The sequence below is a fragment of the Trachymyrmex septentrionalis genome, unplaced genomic scaffold (genome assembly GCF_001594115.1).
Source record: "Trachymyrmex septentrionalis isolate Tsep2-gDNA-1 unplaced genomic scaffold, Tsep1.0 scaffold19, whole genome shotgun sequence".
NCBI classification, from domain to species: domain Eukaryota; kingdom Metazoa; phylum Arthropoda; class Insecta; order Hymenoptera; family Formicidae; genus Trachymyrmex; species Trachymyrmex septentrionalis.
Window position 1 is genome coordinate 4,804,715 of NW_017305071.1, and position 18,017 is coordinate 4,822,731.

Consider the following 18,017-nt stretch of genomic DNA (forward strand, 5'->3'; position numbering starts at 1 on the left):
TTACAATGAAACAATGTTGATAATTTATTAGAAAATAAATTAGGTATTTTATTTACGACGTAAAAAATGTTAGATTATTTAATAAAAAAAAATATATGTATATATATAATTAAATAATCTAACATTTTTGATATTAAAATAATATTATTAAAATGTTGATTACGTTAATTTTTGAAAAAGTTTAAACGTCGTAAATAAAATACCTAATTTATTTTCTAATAAATTATCAACATTGTTTCATTGTAAACAATTTCATTTTTAAGTAATCTAATATTAAAATGTTGATTACGTTGATTTTGGAAAAAGTTTAAACATTGTAAATAAAATTCCCAATTTATATGCTTATTAATTACGTATATTGTTTCATTGTTAAACAATTATTTTCTAATAATCTAAATATTTTATTATAATTCATGATTGCGTTTGGGGAGCTATCAGCGTTATTGTGATATTTTATCCTTGCTTTACGTCTAATAAATGATAAAGTTAGAACAGCGCATAATAACACTAATAGCGTGTTTCCCAAACATTACTCTACATTTATCAGAAATTCATCGTCATATACACACACAGACATATATATATATCTCTATATATAACAATACATAATACAACTATATATTAAACATTGTCCACTTTAATCCTTTGGACTTCGCGTAATATCATCGTGTGTTCCTATATTAAAACTATACTATCTCATCCTAATGAATCTTAACTACCGTGGAATGATTCATGCGAAGATCAGCTTGTAGGCGATGAAGTTATCATTAGACATAAATAGAGCTAAACGAACTGATCCCGTTACCGATAAAAAAAAAGTCTCCAAAAGAAGTTTGGCGAAAGAAAAGCACGAACGCGCGATTTCGGATTCGGAAAAACGTCACGTACGACACGAAAAGTATGAGTAAACGATTACAATATTTTCCACAACGACTATCATCGAAGTGACTTCCATCACGGTTTCTTACGACAGTCCGCTCCGCTTACCTAGCCAAGAATGACTAATGGGGACTCATCGTTAATTGAGACGTACGACGACGAGAACAGCTGCGCTGATCAGGGGAAGCCGTCGTTTTTATGGTTCCACGGTTACCAGGATAATCGTCAGGAACGTTTAAAATGCCTTTTCAAGAACTCAAGCCCGGATAATTCCAACTTGGCAATCACCGGAATTATTCGGGCTTCGATGTAATGCACAGTATTCCCGGATAATTAGTTCGCCTACTTTGTAGAATGCCATTTTTTTTTTTGTTTTTTCGAGGTAATATTACGGAGAAGCTTGGAAAAATGCGAAAAAGCACAATAGGTCTCCTGAATAAAACAAAGAATTGTATTCTCCGGCTTCGCCTGGCTTCACCTCCAGTTATTACAATAAAAGAGAAAGCTATCGCGTACTTCTCGGTATCACGCGTTTTAAATTTCACTTATAGATATCATTGTGAGAGAGACGTATCGTACGAGGTGTTTCTAGGCCGTCATCATTTTCCTGAGTTTAACGTTTTTCTACTTTCACGTTATTATGTAACATCTCTCATTTCAAATGCGAGATCTACGAATGGAAATCGTAGAGATAATAGAAAATTAACTAATCACAGTCGAATGGAGAAGAAGAATAATCAACTAATGATTGGTCAATTTTCTACTTAAGACCCTACGACCGCATAACACTTTAGGTTTACCAGAATCGCGAAATCGTTATTGACTTCGCGGAGCAATAACCCGATTGTGCGCAGCCTTTGACTCTGCAGTACAACACCGTATGAGGGCACGATCGAGGAGAGCGTTGGCTGTTGGCACGATCTATCGATGGGCGGGGTTGCCCGCTACCGACGACGCTCGCCACATGTGTTACTAATTACGGCGTGCTGGTCTCGTCACGAGAATCGACGGCGGCTTCGTGTGCGATGCGAGTCACGCCTGTACTTGCACCGCGATCTTACGCATGATCGGCTTTCAACCGACGTAAAGAAGGAGATCGTAGAGAGGAACGCGGCGAGAATCCTGCGAGAATCCTGCGAGAATTCGCACGAAATCGTGCAGAAAATACTGCCCGTAACATGAAGGAGAAATTTTTCATCTTAAGGATTTAGTGGGGATCTAAGTTCTGATCTAACGATCTGAGAAATCGCGAGGAATTAAATAATACCTGCAGAAATGCGTATCAGAGAAAAATCCCACTAATGGGATCCTGGGAATCTCTCTGGTTCCAAGGATTCTGAATACTCTCTATCTAAGGGTTAAATATTAACAAACAACGAAGGATGTAGTCATTTTCGTAATTACGTTCCATGGCGCCGGCAATGTACTCTCGCATGCGAACACGCATTGCGACGACGACAGGAAATTATATCAACCGGACAGGGCCGGGCGTTGATAATTACAAGGAGCCTTGTTTAACACTTTTCTTTCGTTATGCATTTCGTCTAACACGTTTCATCAAAAATGCAGCGCGGAGCAAAGTTAATTTTTAAATTGAAACATTATTACAATTTCTGAAACACTCAGCTATAATCCACGTAATCAAAACATCGATTATACAAAGAATATTTGTTTATTCAACTTTATAAAATATTAATTTACTTTTGTACTATTATATAAACCTATACAGACAATCGAAAAATCAGTTATACAATAAATTTGTCTATTTATCTTTATAAGAGAAATATTAATTTATTTATATATTATATTTACATTTATATTAAAATAATAATATATCGTATTGAAAAAATTCTCTTACATTCCTAATTGAACTTTTATATTTCGACTGTAGAAATAGATTTTCATTATAAAAGTTAACGAGTATAACAGAAAATATTCCGCGTTTAACAAAAAAATTTAATTACATCTCTTTGTTCATTTATTTATCATAGTGCGTCTCTACCTCAAAAAAATTCTCTCTTTAACCGAGCGTCGAAATAAAATAGAATAAATCACGGTCGACTCTAGAAAAAAAAACGGGTCACGAGAAGATGACAGAGATGATATTCGAAGCATAAATCCACACGGAAAGTTAATTAAATATCGCGGCATTAATTAAATGACCGACAGCCGGCGCCACAACAGCATCCCGAGATGCATCGTTGCGACGAACTCTCGTTGTCGCATCGTCCGCTGAATTATCATTCGCAACGTGTATCAACCACGGCGCTTTTTCCTTTACTTGAGGAACGAGAATCGAGTGAGTGCACAAACACGTATATACACGCGTACACACGCACTCTTGATTGGCGTCTAGACGTGCGTGAACGCAATACGCGTGGGCGTTAATGGCGCTAACTTTTTTTTTCCCTTTTCCCGCGAAGCCGAAGCCGAAGCCGAGTCCCTTCGACGAGCGATTATGATTGAATATCATCGACGATCAACGATACATGACGATATGTGCCGCACGAATATTACGGCACACACTTCCAAGAGGTTTTGCGTGTACGCGTGCTGATCGGCGCTTCCTGCAGTTAACGACCTCGATCGCATATAAATGACCGGCTTAATGGTTTCGAAGTAAGACCCGAAGGCCCCCGGCATTTGATAAAATACACGCTCTCGAGCGATGAGACCGACGTGGTTCAGACCCCCGAAAAAAAGAAGAGTCGCTTCAGAGTAGCAATATGTCAATATCGCGGAATTGGAACATTCGATATCATGAAAGTAGAAATGTCATGTATCATTGCGAGTATGTTTTTTAGCTCCCGGCGACGCTGACAGAGAGCAAACATCGACTCAATGAGACCCAAGAGTATATGTTTCAGAATAGTAATGGTATGTTAATATATTTTACGATAACGTATGTTAATGTATTGTATTACAAATTAAGTATTAATATGTAAAATAAAGATATTATATATTATTTATGTTACAATTGCGATGAAATATATTAATTTAAATCAAATATTTAAACAAACAATTTTGTTTAATTTGTATGTTAATTTATTAATACATGTTGTATTACGTACACTATCGTGCTTTAAACGTTAATTTATATTATCATGGAGCTTGGAGATAGAACAGTAAATATTTGCATAACCTTCTCTCTGCTTCAATTTCTCAAGCACTTAATTACTCCGATACAGTATCGATTTTGATATTTTCTCTGAAGAATAATAAAAATATAATCATTATATAAGAATCATATAATGAATGCAATACGCATTTAAATATACTTGTTAATATTCGTACATGTACTATGTAAAGCTTATATTTCAATTCAGTTTATATTTCAGCATCCTAAGAACTTATTTCTGTGTGCAACTATATTTGACTTTATAAACTTATCGTAAGGTAAACTAATTTTTGTAGTATCATAGTAAAATTTATGTATATATGCAATAAATATGTAAATTTACATTTTATTAAGCTTATAAAGTTTTAATTCCCAATTATTGTAAAGTACATTTCGAAAAAGATTTAATGTTTAGTAAAACTACAATTCACGAATCACATTTACATCACATTCACTTCTTCAAACGGAGATCTAAATGCACTTTAATTTCGTTGGAGAAACTTGTTAATATTTAAATTATGCTAAACTGTAAATCCGATAGTTCCGTGAACGTGATATTTTCCCCGAAGTACCTGAGAAACCATAAACCTATATTCATTAACTATACGATGATAAAGGGTTTGGTCTTTAATAATTTGAAAGCTATAGGGTAAAAGGTGTCATCCTCTGTCGCACTGCAAGGATGCATCTTTAACATGATTAATGACGACAAAATCATCGATTAACCTCTCGACATCGCACCTCAGAAATCACTCGTGTATATTTAATCATAATAGCGTTAGCTTAATGGTAAAACGCCGATAATAGTCTCGCCAATCTACTTGTCAATGAATTATATATTTTAATTTCGAACTGTATAAAATAGCTAAAAATTCAGATCATAGCACGACCTCGTTCTTTTTTTTTTTTTTAATTATTTATTAGTTATTAGAATGTACTCAAGAAAAATATAAAAGGTAGAAATAAAAGCTAAAGACCAAAGACAAATTATTTATATACAAAGAAGAACAGATGTCTTTTCCTAGTAATTAATTTTAATCATAATAAAGCTAATTAAAATTTAATTACATTTGTTGCGTAATATAGTTAATTATAGTATAGCATCTTATTAAATGCATTGTACTTAAGAGATGAATTCGCGTATATACTGCGCGTTTACAAATTACTACTGGAAACTTATGTAGTTATTCAAACACGGAGATCGCGTTATATAATACGTGAATGTGAGACGAGAATTAGAAGCAAGCACATTTAGCGCTAAATGAACAGTACAAATGCAATTCGTGAATTCGAGGAGTATTCTCGTTATAGTTTAACGTTAAATACAAAATGGTCTATAACTCTTGAGAGCATGAGATATCAAAATCACTGCGCTGCGGATGATAAGCATGCGGTTGGAAAGTAACGTAGCCGCATTTAAAATGAAATGTTCGCTAACGCCAAGGTTGTGTAATTCCCTTACATCTACACTCTAAATTCCTTGCAGTGAAAATCTCACTCTCAGAAAGTGAAAATATAACCACCCTTCACTTCTCGAAAAAGATTGACAATTTTCGTTCTTTCAGAGTGAATTTTCACTTCGAAGGAATGAAATCTCACATTTTTGGAGTGAGATTTCACTTCTTTAAAGTAAAAATTCACTCTAAAAAGAAGAAAAGAAGTAAATTCATTCTAAAAGAAGTAAAATATTTCTAATATTAGCCCATGTATTGCCGAAAGACAATTACTTATTTGAAGTATTAAAAGAACAACAGTGCTTTTAATACTTAAAATAAACAATTAATTATTGTCTTTCAGTATCGAATTAGTATTAGATTACTGTAAGGATTGCGATGTACATTTAAAATATCTAGAGAATGTATCATCTTGTGGCCATGTTCATCTGACAGGCAGATCTTCGAAGGACGACGAATTGTTGTGTGGTCGAGTTGGAAGCTTTCTCCCAAAGTCGGACTTACCTAAGTGCTTTCAATCCCTCCGGACTTAACGATTTCAATTGGAATCACATGCATCACGTCTCGTAAAAGCGAATTCGAATAGCTCCGAGATGTCCGAAATGATTTCCTCGATATTCCATTTCGACAATTCCTAAGATCTTTTCCGACCGTTAAATATCATGAGCATTACTGGCTGGGATATTCTTGGAATGCCAGAATTCTCGGGTAATTCGAGAACTGCAAGGCTCTCTCTTATTTACAAGCTTCTTAAACACTCAAATCATTTTATCTCCATCTTCTTTGCGTGATAATATTATCCATTTATAGAAGATCAACGCTTATTACAGCGCGTAGAAAATCTATCTTTTATAAATTTTATTTGCTCTCCATATTTTTATTATAATATTTTACAATAATAAAAAAAAAATTAAATAATGTAGGACTCCTTCATATTTAACAAATTAAAGACAAAAAAATACATAGGGAAGTAAGAGTCAGCGCGGTACTTTGTGTGCAAATACTATAATAAAGGCTATTAAACTTTTATTATTACACTTGCACACAAATACCGCGCTGACCTCTACTTCCCTATGTATTTTTGTCTGCAATTTGCATTATATTTTAATAAAATTTGCCTACCCACTGAGAAAAATGTCTGTTTGAATTAATTAGAATTCTGATTAAAAATGAATAAATCAGAAGTTTCTGGTTAAATCTACTAAATTCCAGTTGAGACAACCGGAATTCTGATTAATACAATATAATCAGAATCTTCTGATTCATTTATTTTCAACTAGACTTTTCTGCAGCAAAACTATAAATACAATGGTCTGTTCCTGCTTCTGTTAAGAATTCCGTCGAGATGCGTTAGTAAAGTTTTATCGGAAGCAGTCGGAAGAGTGAAGTGTACGTGTTTTCATAGTATTATCGATGTCCTGTGTCGCCCTCAAAACATCCCTTGGAAACGAGGGTGGATTCTCGCGGAGGCAGACATAAACGGTGGACGACAGAAAATGGTTTTCGTGTTCGTCCACAAGGGTGGAAGATGTAGGCGCAGGCGCCGCGACGCTCCAAGTATATATGCGTGCAGCACGCGCGTGTTGCAGTCGATAAGCTAAAGCGACTTTCGGGATCGACCGTGGCTCTTAGTCATCCGCCTCGTGTCTACGACATATAGAGGTACGTAGTAGAAGAGCGATATAGCACGAATAGAACGAGGCGGTAGTCGCCCACGACGCACGTATGCACGCACGAAATGTACAATAACGAGGCAGGCAAAACGGGAGTCGTTTGCTAATTCCAGGCACGTCTTCATGAGGCGCAAACTGCATGATAGGCGGAGGCCCCGTACGTTGAAATCTTTACCCCGTAAATATTATAAAAGATTTTAATTTCTGCATTTTGCTGTTATCAATTTTACGTAAGATAAGCGTTTCTCATTCTACACTGTGAAAAAAAAGTACTAAATCTTAATATATATCTTTATATATATCTTTGAATAGTAGTAAGTAAACATTTAATTAGTAAATAAATATTTATTTAATAAAAAATGATAATTAAATCAAATTAACAGTTTTTGTAATCAAATATTTTTAGTACCTAAATATTAAAACTATTCAAAGAAATATTTATTAAAGTTCAATTTTTTTTCAATGTAATTACATACGCTCAAGATTTTAACAAAACGTAAAAAGACTAGTGATAATGTTAAAACGTTAATTTAAATATTCAAAAGTTTGAATATATTTCATATTTACATTTGTGAGAGAAAGATATCATTGTACTGAATTAAGTTATTTGAGGTTACGTTTGTATAAAGAATGAATTTAATGTCGCTTCGATGTAAACCATTCATAGATTAGAAATAACTTTATATACCTTTTATAATTACATTCTACTTAAAAGATGAGTGCTTTCTACTGTAATGTTTTTAAGATATTACAATTAGGTATTTAAGATAAAATTAGAGATCATATCTTAATTCCATGGAGCGCGAGCGGAGCAAAACCTTCTATTACACCGCCGCACCATTAAGCTCGGCTCTGTATAACGCGATGCATAAAGACATTCTCTACAGAGCAGGATTTACCCATCATTTGCTCGTTTGCATATTTATGTTTGCTGATCGTCGGCGCACGATCATGATGTTTGCCTAAGTAAATCTACAAATCGCGTGCATCCCGCGAACTTTCCGTAATAATTATTCGCGCGCAAGTTATGGCGGATGGTTAATTTTGACTTCCATTCACGTTCATCTGCAATCCGTAGAAGTTTCCGCGAAAGCTTCCAAGAGAATTAACTAACTGATGCTTGCGAATGCACCTCGTGAACGTCGCGACACTCGTGAACAGAACTGCGAACGAGTCGGAGAAACGCTCGGAAAGCTACGTTTTCTGTCAAAAGTGAAATTACTTTTTTGCTTATATATGTATATTGATGATGTCGACGTAAAATGCATCGCAAAAAAGTAAAAAGATTTTTTTTTAAAGTTGAATTAAATTTAAGGGGAAAAAACAAAATTTTACCTTATTAGATTAAAATTTTACTTTTTATAAATTAATTACGTTCTATTAATTAAAATTTTCCACCTTATTAATTAAAATTGGTACAAGAATTAAACGCTTTAATTTTTTTCGCTCAAAATAAGTAACATAATTATAATAAAACAGATAGCATAACATATTGACAATTAATAACGTGAAACATCGTGATCTAAAATGTCAGGACTTAATTTCAGATTAAACATCATTTCAACCAATATGTCACAGTTGATTATTTATTGAGCGGCTCTCGTCGTAGCAGAACACTGGAAAAACAAAACGATAGTAACTGCGGTCGATGTATTCTGACTGTATTCTGACTGTATTCTGACTACAGCGCGTGTAATCGTAAAAGAGAGGGTGAAATAGTGAGGCAAGCCGACGTCGCACACAACGCGTAATAAACGGCGGCCTCGGCAATGGAAATTAATATACATATGCGCCAAGAGTGCGTAGAAATTCTCAGGATAATAGGAAAGTTAATAATGCGCGCCGTCGGATGCGGAAACGCAACGGAAAATGAAACGCCGCGTGCATCCGAATTGCGATGAGCGCTGTACTTAATAAGGCGTGGACAAACGGGTATGGCGGAGGCCATAACTCTTATGACGCCATAATTCAGAACTACACAAACATACTAACAATAATGTATTAACGTATATCACGGGATTTCAAAGAGTCATTGTTTAAATAGCATATGTGTCTATAATTCATTAAGTCATTATTCAGAAATATATGCGCAAAAATGATAGTAAATTAATCGCCTAAAAAAAGATAATAAAAATTAAAATCAGCAAATGTTACGTGAATGAAAAATTAGTAAACTACTTAAATACGTAATATTGTCTCAATCATATTATTAAGCGTTTTAATACTTATATTTTTTAGCAATCCTCTTTCTATTTTTATATAAACTATTTTTATGTACTTTGATATTGATAAAGATATCGTAGTAATAATAATAACAACATACATTAAGAATAAATTGTTTAATTGACTAAATTGATAAATGATAAAAAATCGATCGATGAGAATTAAACACAAGTGTATGAAAAAGGCTATAAAATCGGTCAAGACGATTCTTCATGCCTCCATAGATACAGTATCCAATTTTCGACAAGAATTTCATACTTGATTTGAACTACTTTCGTGACAAATCTCAATCGTTCGAAGAACAGAAGAGAATTTCTACAAGTTGCATCTCTTCCCAACGCAATTTGTTGTGAACGCGAATCGCGGAGATTCCGCCGCGAAAATTTCACGGTAGCTCGTTCCATCACTTCGACGGTATCGATTCACGAATTGAAAATACGGTGAGAAAGAGAAAGAATTTGCGGCGCGGAGGCAGAAATGCATTTCGTTCTATCGCCTCGTCGGGGAATGCAAACGAATGCAGCAAATGTAGAAGCAACATGACTTGTCGGGCGGATCGGCAGAATGGAAATGCATTCTTTTCTTTCGTTTTTCTTGCTTTTCTATCTGTAGGTGCAAGAGATACATCCTGTTTTCCCGATTGGAGGAAATTACGCGATAGTGCTTTCGATACGGCTTCGTCGCTTCCTTCCTGATGCAAAATTATACGGGAGTCTGTGACTGCATCGAGAGTTACAGTTGCGAAAGCCAACAAACAGCCTTTCAAAAAAATTAGGTTCGCATGCCAATCGATGACAAGACATACTATTACGAAATTTACTTTACTATGTATGTATGTATAAATAACAGAGATTCTAGAATATTTCAGAATGGTTGCATTTAGCGAATGTGAATCAAATGAGCGGGAATATCCAATATCTGACAAATCGTTTTTTAATAACATGATATTAAATTACATTAAATAATATTATACTTGAGATTTATATTGATACATAATTCATTGGAAATTTTAAAAAGTAAGATGTACTTATTCTATTTCTGAATTCATAAAACTTAAATTTGTTCGGTAAAAATTTGATCAAAGTAAACTTTTCTAAAATTACTTCTTTCTTCTTCTTACAGCGTTTTAAAATCAATCTAGTTTTGTTTAAATTTTACTTAATGCTTTTTACTTCGAGACAAATAGTATGCCCGCAATGCGGCAACTAACAATAAGATACATCGAATGTATAAAATTAGAATGAAAGTGCTTGCATATTTGCTAAACAAAGTCGCTTATTTTGAACTTATAAATAGAATGACTTTAAATTAATACACTTAGCATAAGATACATAAATATAATATAATATTCAAAAAACAAAATTAATCAATTAATATATCCTACAAGACGAGAAAAGATTTAGGGCTTTCGAAAATAAAGTACAAGTACTTCGAAAAATCATCGGGGCAAAACGCGATGAGGAAACGGGCGAATGGAGAAAATTACACAACGCAGAATTACATCAATTATATAACAGTCCGGATATTATTAATGTCATAAAATCGCGTCGATTAAGATGGGCAGGTCACGCGGCGCGTATGGATGAGAATCGAATTGCATATAAAGTACTAATTGGTAAACCGGATGGGAAGAGACCATTGGGTAGACCAAGACGTAGATGGGAAGAAAATATTAGAATGGACCTTAACGAAATGGGGTACGAGGGTCACAAATGGAGGGATCTGGCTCAGGGACGGGAACAGTGGCGGGATTTGGTATTTGCGGCAATGAGCTTTCGAGTTCCTAACGCCTAATAATAATAATAATAATAATAATAAATCCTACAAATGTTTCGGCTTACAAAGCCTTCTTCAGTGTTACAAAGCAATAATACATAAAAAAAAAATGAGTTACATCAGTCAATTTTCAAATGAGTAACTAGTCAACTTCTAATTTTAATGTACTTGACCAGATCTCAGATTGAGTTTTAATATAATATTTCATATAAATTAACAATATCATAAAATATTTGTAACAAATAAATTCTTAAATTGTCTGATTCAAGTCTGCGACAAACTGGATTCTCGATTTCAATCGAGGAATTTGATAAACCTATTTTATCGAAGGATCATGTAAACTACTTTGACCAAAGTATTTTATTCTTCATATTTTAAGTTATTTGTTTTAACACACATTGACATTCGGTTTCCATATAAACTGACACATCACTACCGATTTTATAATTATTTCTTTATATTCGTTATCTATAATTGATTTGTAACACTGAAGAAGCTTTTGTAAACCGGAACGTTTGTAGCATATATTAATTGATTAATTTCTGTTTTTTTTTTATATTATTGTATATTGTATTTATGTATCGTATGCAAATTGTATTAATTTAAAGTCATTCTATTTATAAGCTCAAAATAAACCACGGCTCTGTTTAATGGAATGTATAAATTCAGCGAGATTACGAATGCAATTTTGTGTTTACAGCTTTTTTAGTGTATTCATCTATTTAAACTTACGAGTTACAGTTGCAAATGTTATTGGAATGTAAATACTGTATGCTAACGTACTGCAGCAAATGAAAGGAAAAAAGACAGAACAGTCAAAAACTTTAAGTGCAATAGCAAGTGTGCAGAATATCCCGTATAAAATGTTCCGACGAGTTACACGAAAAGAATCGAAAATATAATATGTATATCTCATGCACCGGAAATAAACCAAATGTGTAACATATCCGACAGCGGAAATGCATTTTCACGTTAACTTTTTTGGAAGCGACACGTTTCAAAACTTTTATGGAAAATATATTGTGTTAAAATGCATACAAAGCACTTTACGTAAACATTTCTTTACATCTAACTCACAATGAGAGAGAATGAGGGATCCTATTTTTTAATAAATTAATTAATGTTTTCTAAAAAAAATTTAGTTCAAACTAAATATTAATTAATTAATTAATTAGATATACTTGAATAGATTTTAAATGTAGTCATTTATAATTAACAATCTAGATTTAATTCAAAATTAATTAAACTATAGTAAATTAATTAAACTATAATTTTAATCAAAGACAAATATGTGCTTCTTCAGATTCAAAATATTAGAGATTAGGAATATATTATAGATTTTGTATATATATAAAATTGTTAAATTAAATTTTGTGTACAATTTTATATAGTTTCTCGTAATTATTATACAATAATTCAAATACCAAATTCTGGAGACTAGAATTTTGATATGAAAATATCACAATAGTTTTCGAATTGTAAGTGATTGAGATAATGTTACGTTTAGAGCACACATTGTGACATTCCCACGGACTATAATGTAATATACGATCTAGAATCCGGAATAATCTCTCGCAAATATCACATGAACTAATAATAATAAATACCTCATGATTCTCCGCTGTCACTAGATACTCGCACTTCTCTCTCGTTCCCTCGTACTTTTCACCACTCGCAAAGCTTATAATTGCCGCGCACACAAATTATACATCCACGAATATCTGATCGCGTGGCATGTTAAATGGCGTATAATCACACGCAAATCCTTGCTTTATCACATCATAATGAAAGGATAACGCGAAGAAAATACGCATATTGAACAGAGCTATGACGAATTTACGCTATATGCAATTGATAATATTAAAATACGAGATCGTATAATTATTACTCATTAACCAAATGCTTCGGAAAACCTCGATTCGAAAAAAAAACTTAATTTTCGATAACGACTAAAAAATATGAGGATGGCGTCGATATTTTTGCTACTTTGTATTCCACATAAGCCTCTACAAAAATTATTGTCGCGATCGCGTTGTGATTTTGAATGATATTGTAATACCACAATGACATACGGAATCGCTCGCGCCACTACCGTTTAGTTCGAGTGTCGTAGTACGAATGCGTAACGCGACGACCTTTTGCCGTTATGCGGCGCGCCGACCTTTTATAACAACAACAAATGCCGAGCAACGTTGATTTTTGAAATATGAAAAACGAAGTATTCCCTGAATTTCGTGGAAAAAGTTTGGCAACTTGTTATTGCTCTCTTTCTCTTTCTCTCTCTCTGTACTGAATGCTTTTATTGTTTATACGAGATTGTCGCACTACCGATAAACTAACAGAAGCGGAGCAAACCGCTATACGTTATTACATACTACTCAAATGTAATCGCAAAGGATATCAGAAAAACAAGTGACAAAGATTTTCTTTAGACAGAATAAAAATTTAATTAATCCTTGCAATTACCATGCTCAATTTGATGCCTGATTTCTATCATCGTGGATCACTAGATCTACTTACTATTCATTTATCCAAAATTATTAAAAAAAAATCTCTAAAAATTCACAAACGTACATTCAACCTTGTAGACAAAACAAATGTTTAAACTTTATTTTATAAATATAATATAAAATAATTAAATGTATTATATAATAATATAAGAGTTATAATTACCGAAAGACTATAATTAGTTCGGAAAAGATAAGGAATTGCTCGGTCACACATTAATAACCCACGATAACAAGATATAGATTAAGTATGATCTCAAGATGAATTACAATCACAATTATTATAAATTAACAGAAGCGGAGCAAACAGCTATGCGTTATTATTACTCAAAACTTAACTTGCAAATGATACCAGAAGAAACAATTTAAGAGATTTTCTTTATAGAGTATAAATTTAATTAAATATGATCTCTCGAGATGAATTATAATCACAATTAAACTTTAGAAAACGGAGAAGAACGTAAATTAAATACACGCAAGTTCAAAAAAAAAGAAAATGGAACTACTATTCTCCGCTTTTGTGAAAAAACATGCGGCACAGCGTATTAAGACCTTAAAGTGTCACGAAGTGCAATTAATTCCCGCTCCCTTTGCGGACCTACGTTAACTTGTCGCGACATCGTAAGTGCTCCTACTCTCGCTTCAACAAAGTTCTCCTCGCTATAATAAATTCCCACTATTGGTGGGTAGTGCGCAATTGAAAATTCAAACATTTCGCTTCTCGTTAGAACCAAATGGAATTTGATAATTAACGGGAATAATTATCGCACGGACGCAGATATAAACGATTACGTATGACGGAATATCAATCGAATTAATGAAGCAGCGGCTTTCGTTGGCTGCGAGAAAATATTTTTGTGCAAAGGGAGGAATATACATGTTAGCGAGCAGTGAGCTTGTTCTCCTACCAATCATTAATATCGCAATAAAGCAGCGCATGAAACCAACAGAAAAAGTTAATGTCGCGGAACGAGATGTACGCACAGTGCCATTAATTCCCTAGCGATCTTTGCGATGGAAAATTCTATTTCTGCACTCTCAGATCTTTTTTTGATAAATTTATATTCCATTAAAAACCGCATTGAATTGAAAAAAATTAGCAATTAAATGTATAAGATCGATTCGTTCCACTGGAGATCTGATCAAATCCATTTAAATGCTGAGAATTATAAATAATCATAATATTTTATATTAAAAATATATGATTTTTTTTCATATAATATCAATCTTGTAATTTTATAAATATTGTTTTTTTTTAGTTATGTAAGCTTTAAATCAGAGATTAAACTGCAAAGCTATACATTTTAATCTAAGCAAATGGAATTATTGTAGTATTTACTGATGCAATTCTTCGTTATAAATATTTAATATGAGGAGCCAAGATTATATTCGCGATTTATACGTAGATCTATATATGAATTATTTCCATAAACTTATATAAGCGATTCTCTTAGTAGATCTATATATAACGTAACGGAATGTTATATTGCATCGAATATTATAGTACTGTCTCTCATAGAACCACAAAGCCCATAGGGAAACCCAAACGCTATTGCGGAATATCCCATACATAGACACATAACTAGTCGGCTTTACGCGAGCTTCTGCTTAATATTAAGTTCTTTACGAATATGAGTATAAACATATCGGAAAGTTCTGTTTATGTACATAGCCTTAAGAATTAATACAATTGATATTACAAATAAGCGAGATTAAAAGAGACATACTTTCTCTTTTAAAAATGGTCGAGATGATTTTTTTCAAAATAAAAGAAAGCGAAAAAAATTTATACGTTTTTTTTTATATTAAACACGCGTATAATGTTCAAAAAGGATAAATATATTTTCATCTATATTAAAAGATTTATTAAACATACATCATTGTTCATGATATTTAATTTACTGTTTTAAATAATAATTCGTACAAATTTTATAAATTAAAAAAATAAAATGTCTTACACAATTGCATTTAATATCAAAAAATATAAATGGAATTTGTAACTAAAAAAAAATAAAATATATAGTAAAATTTCACGATATTCATATATGTATTCACATATCAGATTTATTCTTCCATGTAATTGAAAACTGAACATTTATCCTGGTTTGGAATATCGCAGTCTCAAATGTGTTGCATTTTTAATACAGATTAGTTAAAAAATGGATATTTTTTAGAATAAATTTTATAAACGATTAATAATCGTTAAATTATAAAATAGCAATGATTTCTTCTAAATCTAAAGAAAAAATTGAAAATATCGTAAAAATATTCATGTACGATAAAATAAATTTTAATTTATCCATATAATTACATTATTACTCTTAAAATATGATATAAATTTCCTTTTAAATAATGATCTGCAGAAAAGATTGATTCTGCATCTCGCAATAAAAATATAATGTAAGTATAAAACGTTGATATACAGTATTGTAAGTGCAAAAGAATCAATATACAATTTACGAAAACCTAAAATAAAAAAATTAAGCTATCGGAATTTGTTAAAAATCCGGAATTACTTTTCGGAAGTATATATATTGACACATTTCCAATATATTGTAGAAGTTAGATAAAATATAACTAAATTCATAAGCAAAACATAAATTTCTTGTTTTAATTAATGTATAAGTATTCTACTACGGAATATGTATGTGATATTCTAGAAATATTATTTTATAATTGAAAAATATATATCACTACATAAAATTTAATATTTTTCTGCTGACACTGCATAGATATAACTTTTAGATACGAATTTATAGATTTAATAACTAATAATTTATAAACTTTCAACTAAATATATGACTGATTTTTCATGAATAATAATAATTAAAGCATCGTGCAAGCGCCATTTATATTATTTCATGATATTCGTCGTAATCTCCATAAATGTATGATCTATTCGATTTAAAATCACGAAAGCTTTAGAATCAGCAAAATTGTAAAATATTTAGTAGCTCACAATGGTTATTGCTCAATGCAACGAGATACTTACAATTAGCAATATTAATAAACAATAAATCTTTTAACAGATAAATGCATTGCGCACTAAATACATTAAAAATATAATATAAAAAAACGAAATTAAAAATAAAGTATAATATATAAACTCCAAGCCCTAATTTTTAATAATTCTACCATTAATAATTTTTCACACATAGTATAATATATACTTACTGTATTTAATTTATTTTAAAGATTATCATTTCTTTTGATAAACTACCAACAAAAAAATACATTTCAAAGAATAAAAGTTATAAAATGGAGGATATAAATTTAAAAAATATATATCTTCTACTTTCTATCTTTCAATATTATTTGCTAACAACTTATAAGTATGAATTCTCAAAAAAGTTATTTGTTTAAAATATTTGATATACAATTTTTATAAATAGTAATCAATTAATTATTATTTATATAAAAGTAAAAGAATGAATATTTCATCGCGGGTAATATTTTGTCTCTCAATTCACCCAAAATTCGATCAACGTAGATAATAACAAAATTATATATCCACTCACCACTTTGTCGTCCGCGTAGATAATCGAAGATCCCGGCGCTCCGCTGGCGAGCACAGTGAGAAAGGCGGCAACGACTACGTGACGTATCATCTTCACGACGGAGCACATCTGTCCAGCTTCCCGAAGAAGATCACCAACGCGATTTGCAGCACTCGCGAGAGATCGATATTCTCCACGATCAAGGCAAAGTTTTACGCAAACTCACGATAAACCGCACTATCGTATTTCCCCTCGGGATTACATACCGCTATCAACTATCGATGAACTCTTTAAATCCCTTTGGAATATTCGTAAAATATTCAAAGATAACAATTTCACCGATTTCAAGTCTCCTTGGGGTGATCAAAGTGCGCGTAGTAGAACAGATCAAGATTGGCCGGTTTATCAAATTTTGTCGGGCAATCGAATTGAGAATTCCAAGTGATTTAAAAAATCTGTTTAGGATGATCAAAGTACGAAGTGTATAGTCCAAGTAGAAATCTCATTGAATAATCTCAATCACATCAGGATAACTGCCAAATAATCTTTGTTTCTTTAAAATGTCTCGAAAACACAAATTATTCAAAATATAAATACTTATTATCTTCGTATTTTTTCAAGAATATTCTCGAGTATATTTTTACACAAAATATATATTTTTTATGACACCACTATGTAATCTACGATCTGTTCAAAATACTCGCGAAATAATTGACGACAGCAATACAATACGCGACCGATGTCTTGTATTTTCCCAAGCAATTACTCACGATGATTGAATAGGATTCGCGATTAGGATGTCGAATTTATCGACGATGGGGACGCTCGCGTGACTGGACGTCGTCTACGTCTTTTAACATTTATGTCTTCAATGACGAACCAAGATTTTT

At 32.3% G+C, this 18,017-nt stretch overlaps 1 protein-coding gene across 1 annotated transcript in view; it reads right to left on the bottom strand.

The window, feature by feature from the left end:
* The window catches only part of LOC108746989 (matrix metalloproteinase-2-like), a 170,087-nt gene extending 152,366 nt beyond the window's left edge, over positions 1–17,721 (bottom strand). The window contains exon 1 of the mRNA XM_018484173.1: positions 17,149–17,721. Within this exon, the coding sequence (XP_018339675.1) occupies positions 17,149–17,256 (108 nt within the window). The 5' untranslated portion in view covers positions 17,257–17,721. The remainder of the gene's footprint in view (positions 1–17,148) is intronic.
* Positions 17,722–18,017: the final 296 nt, after the last annotated feature.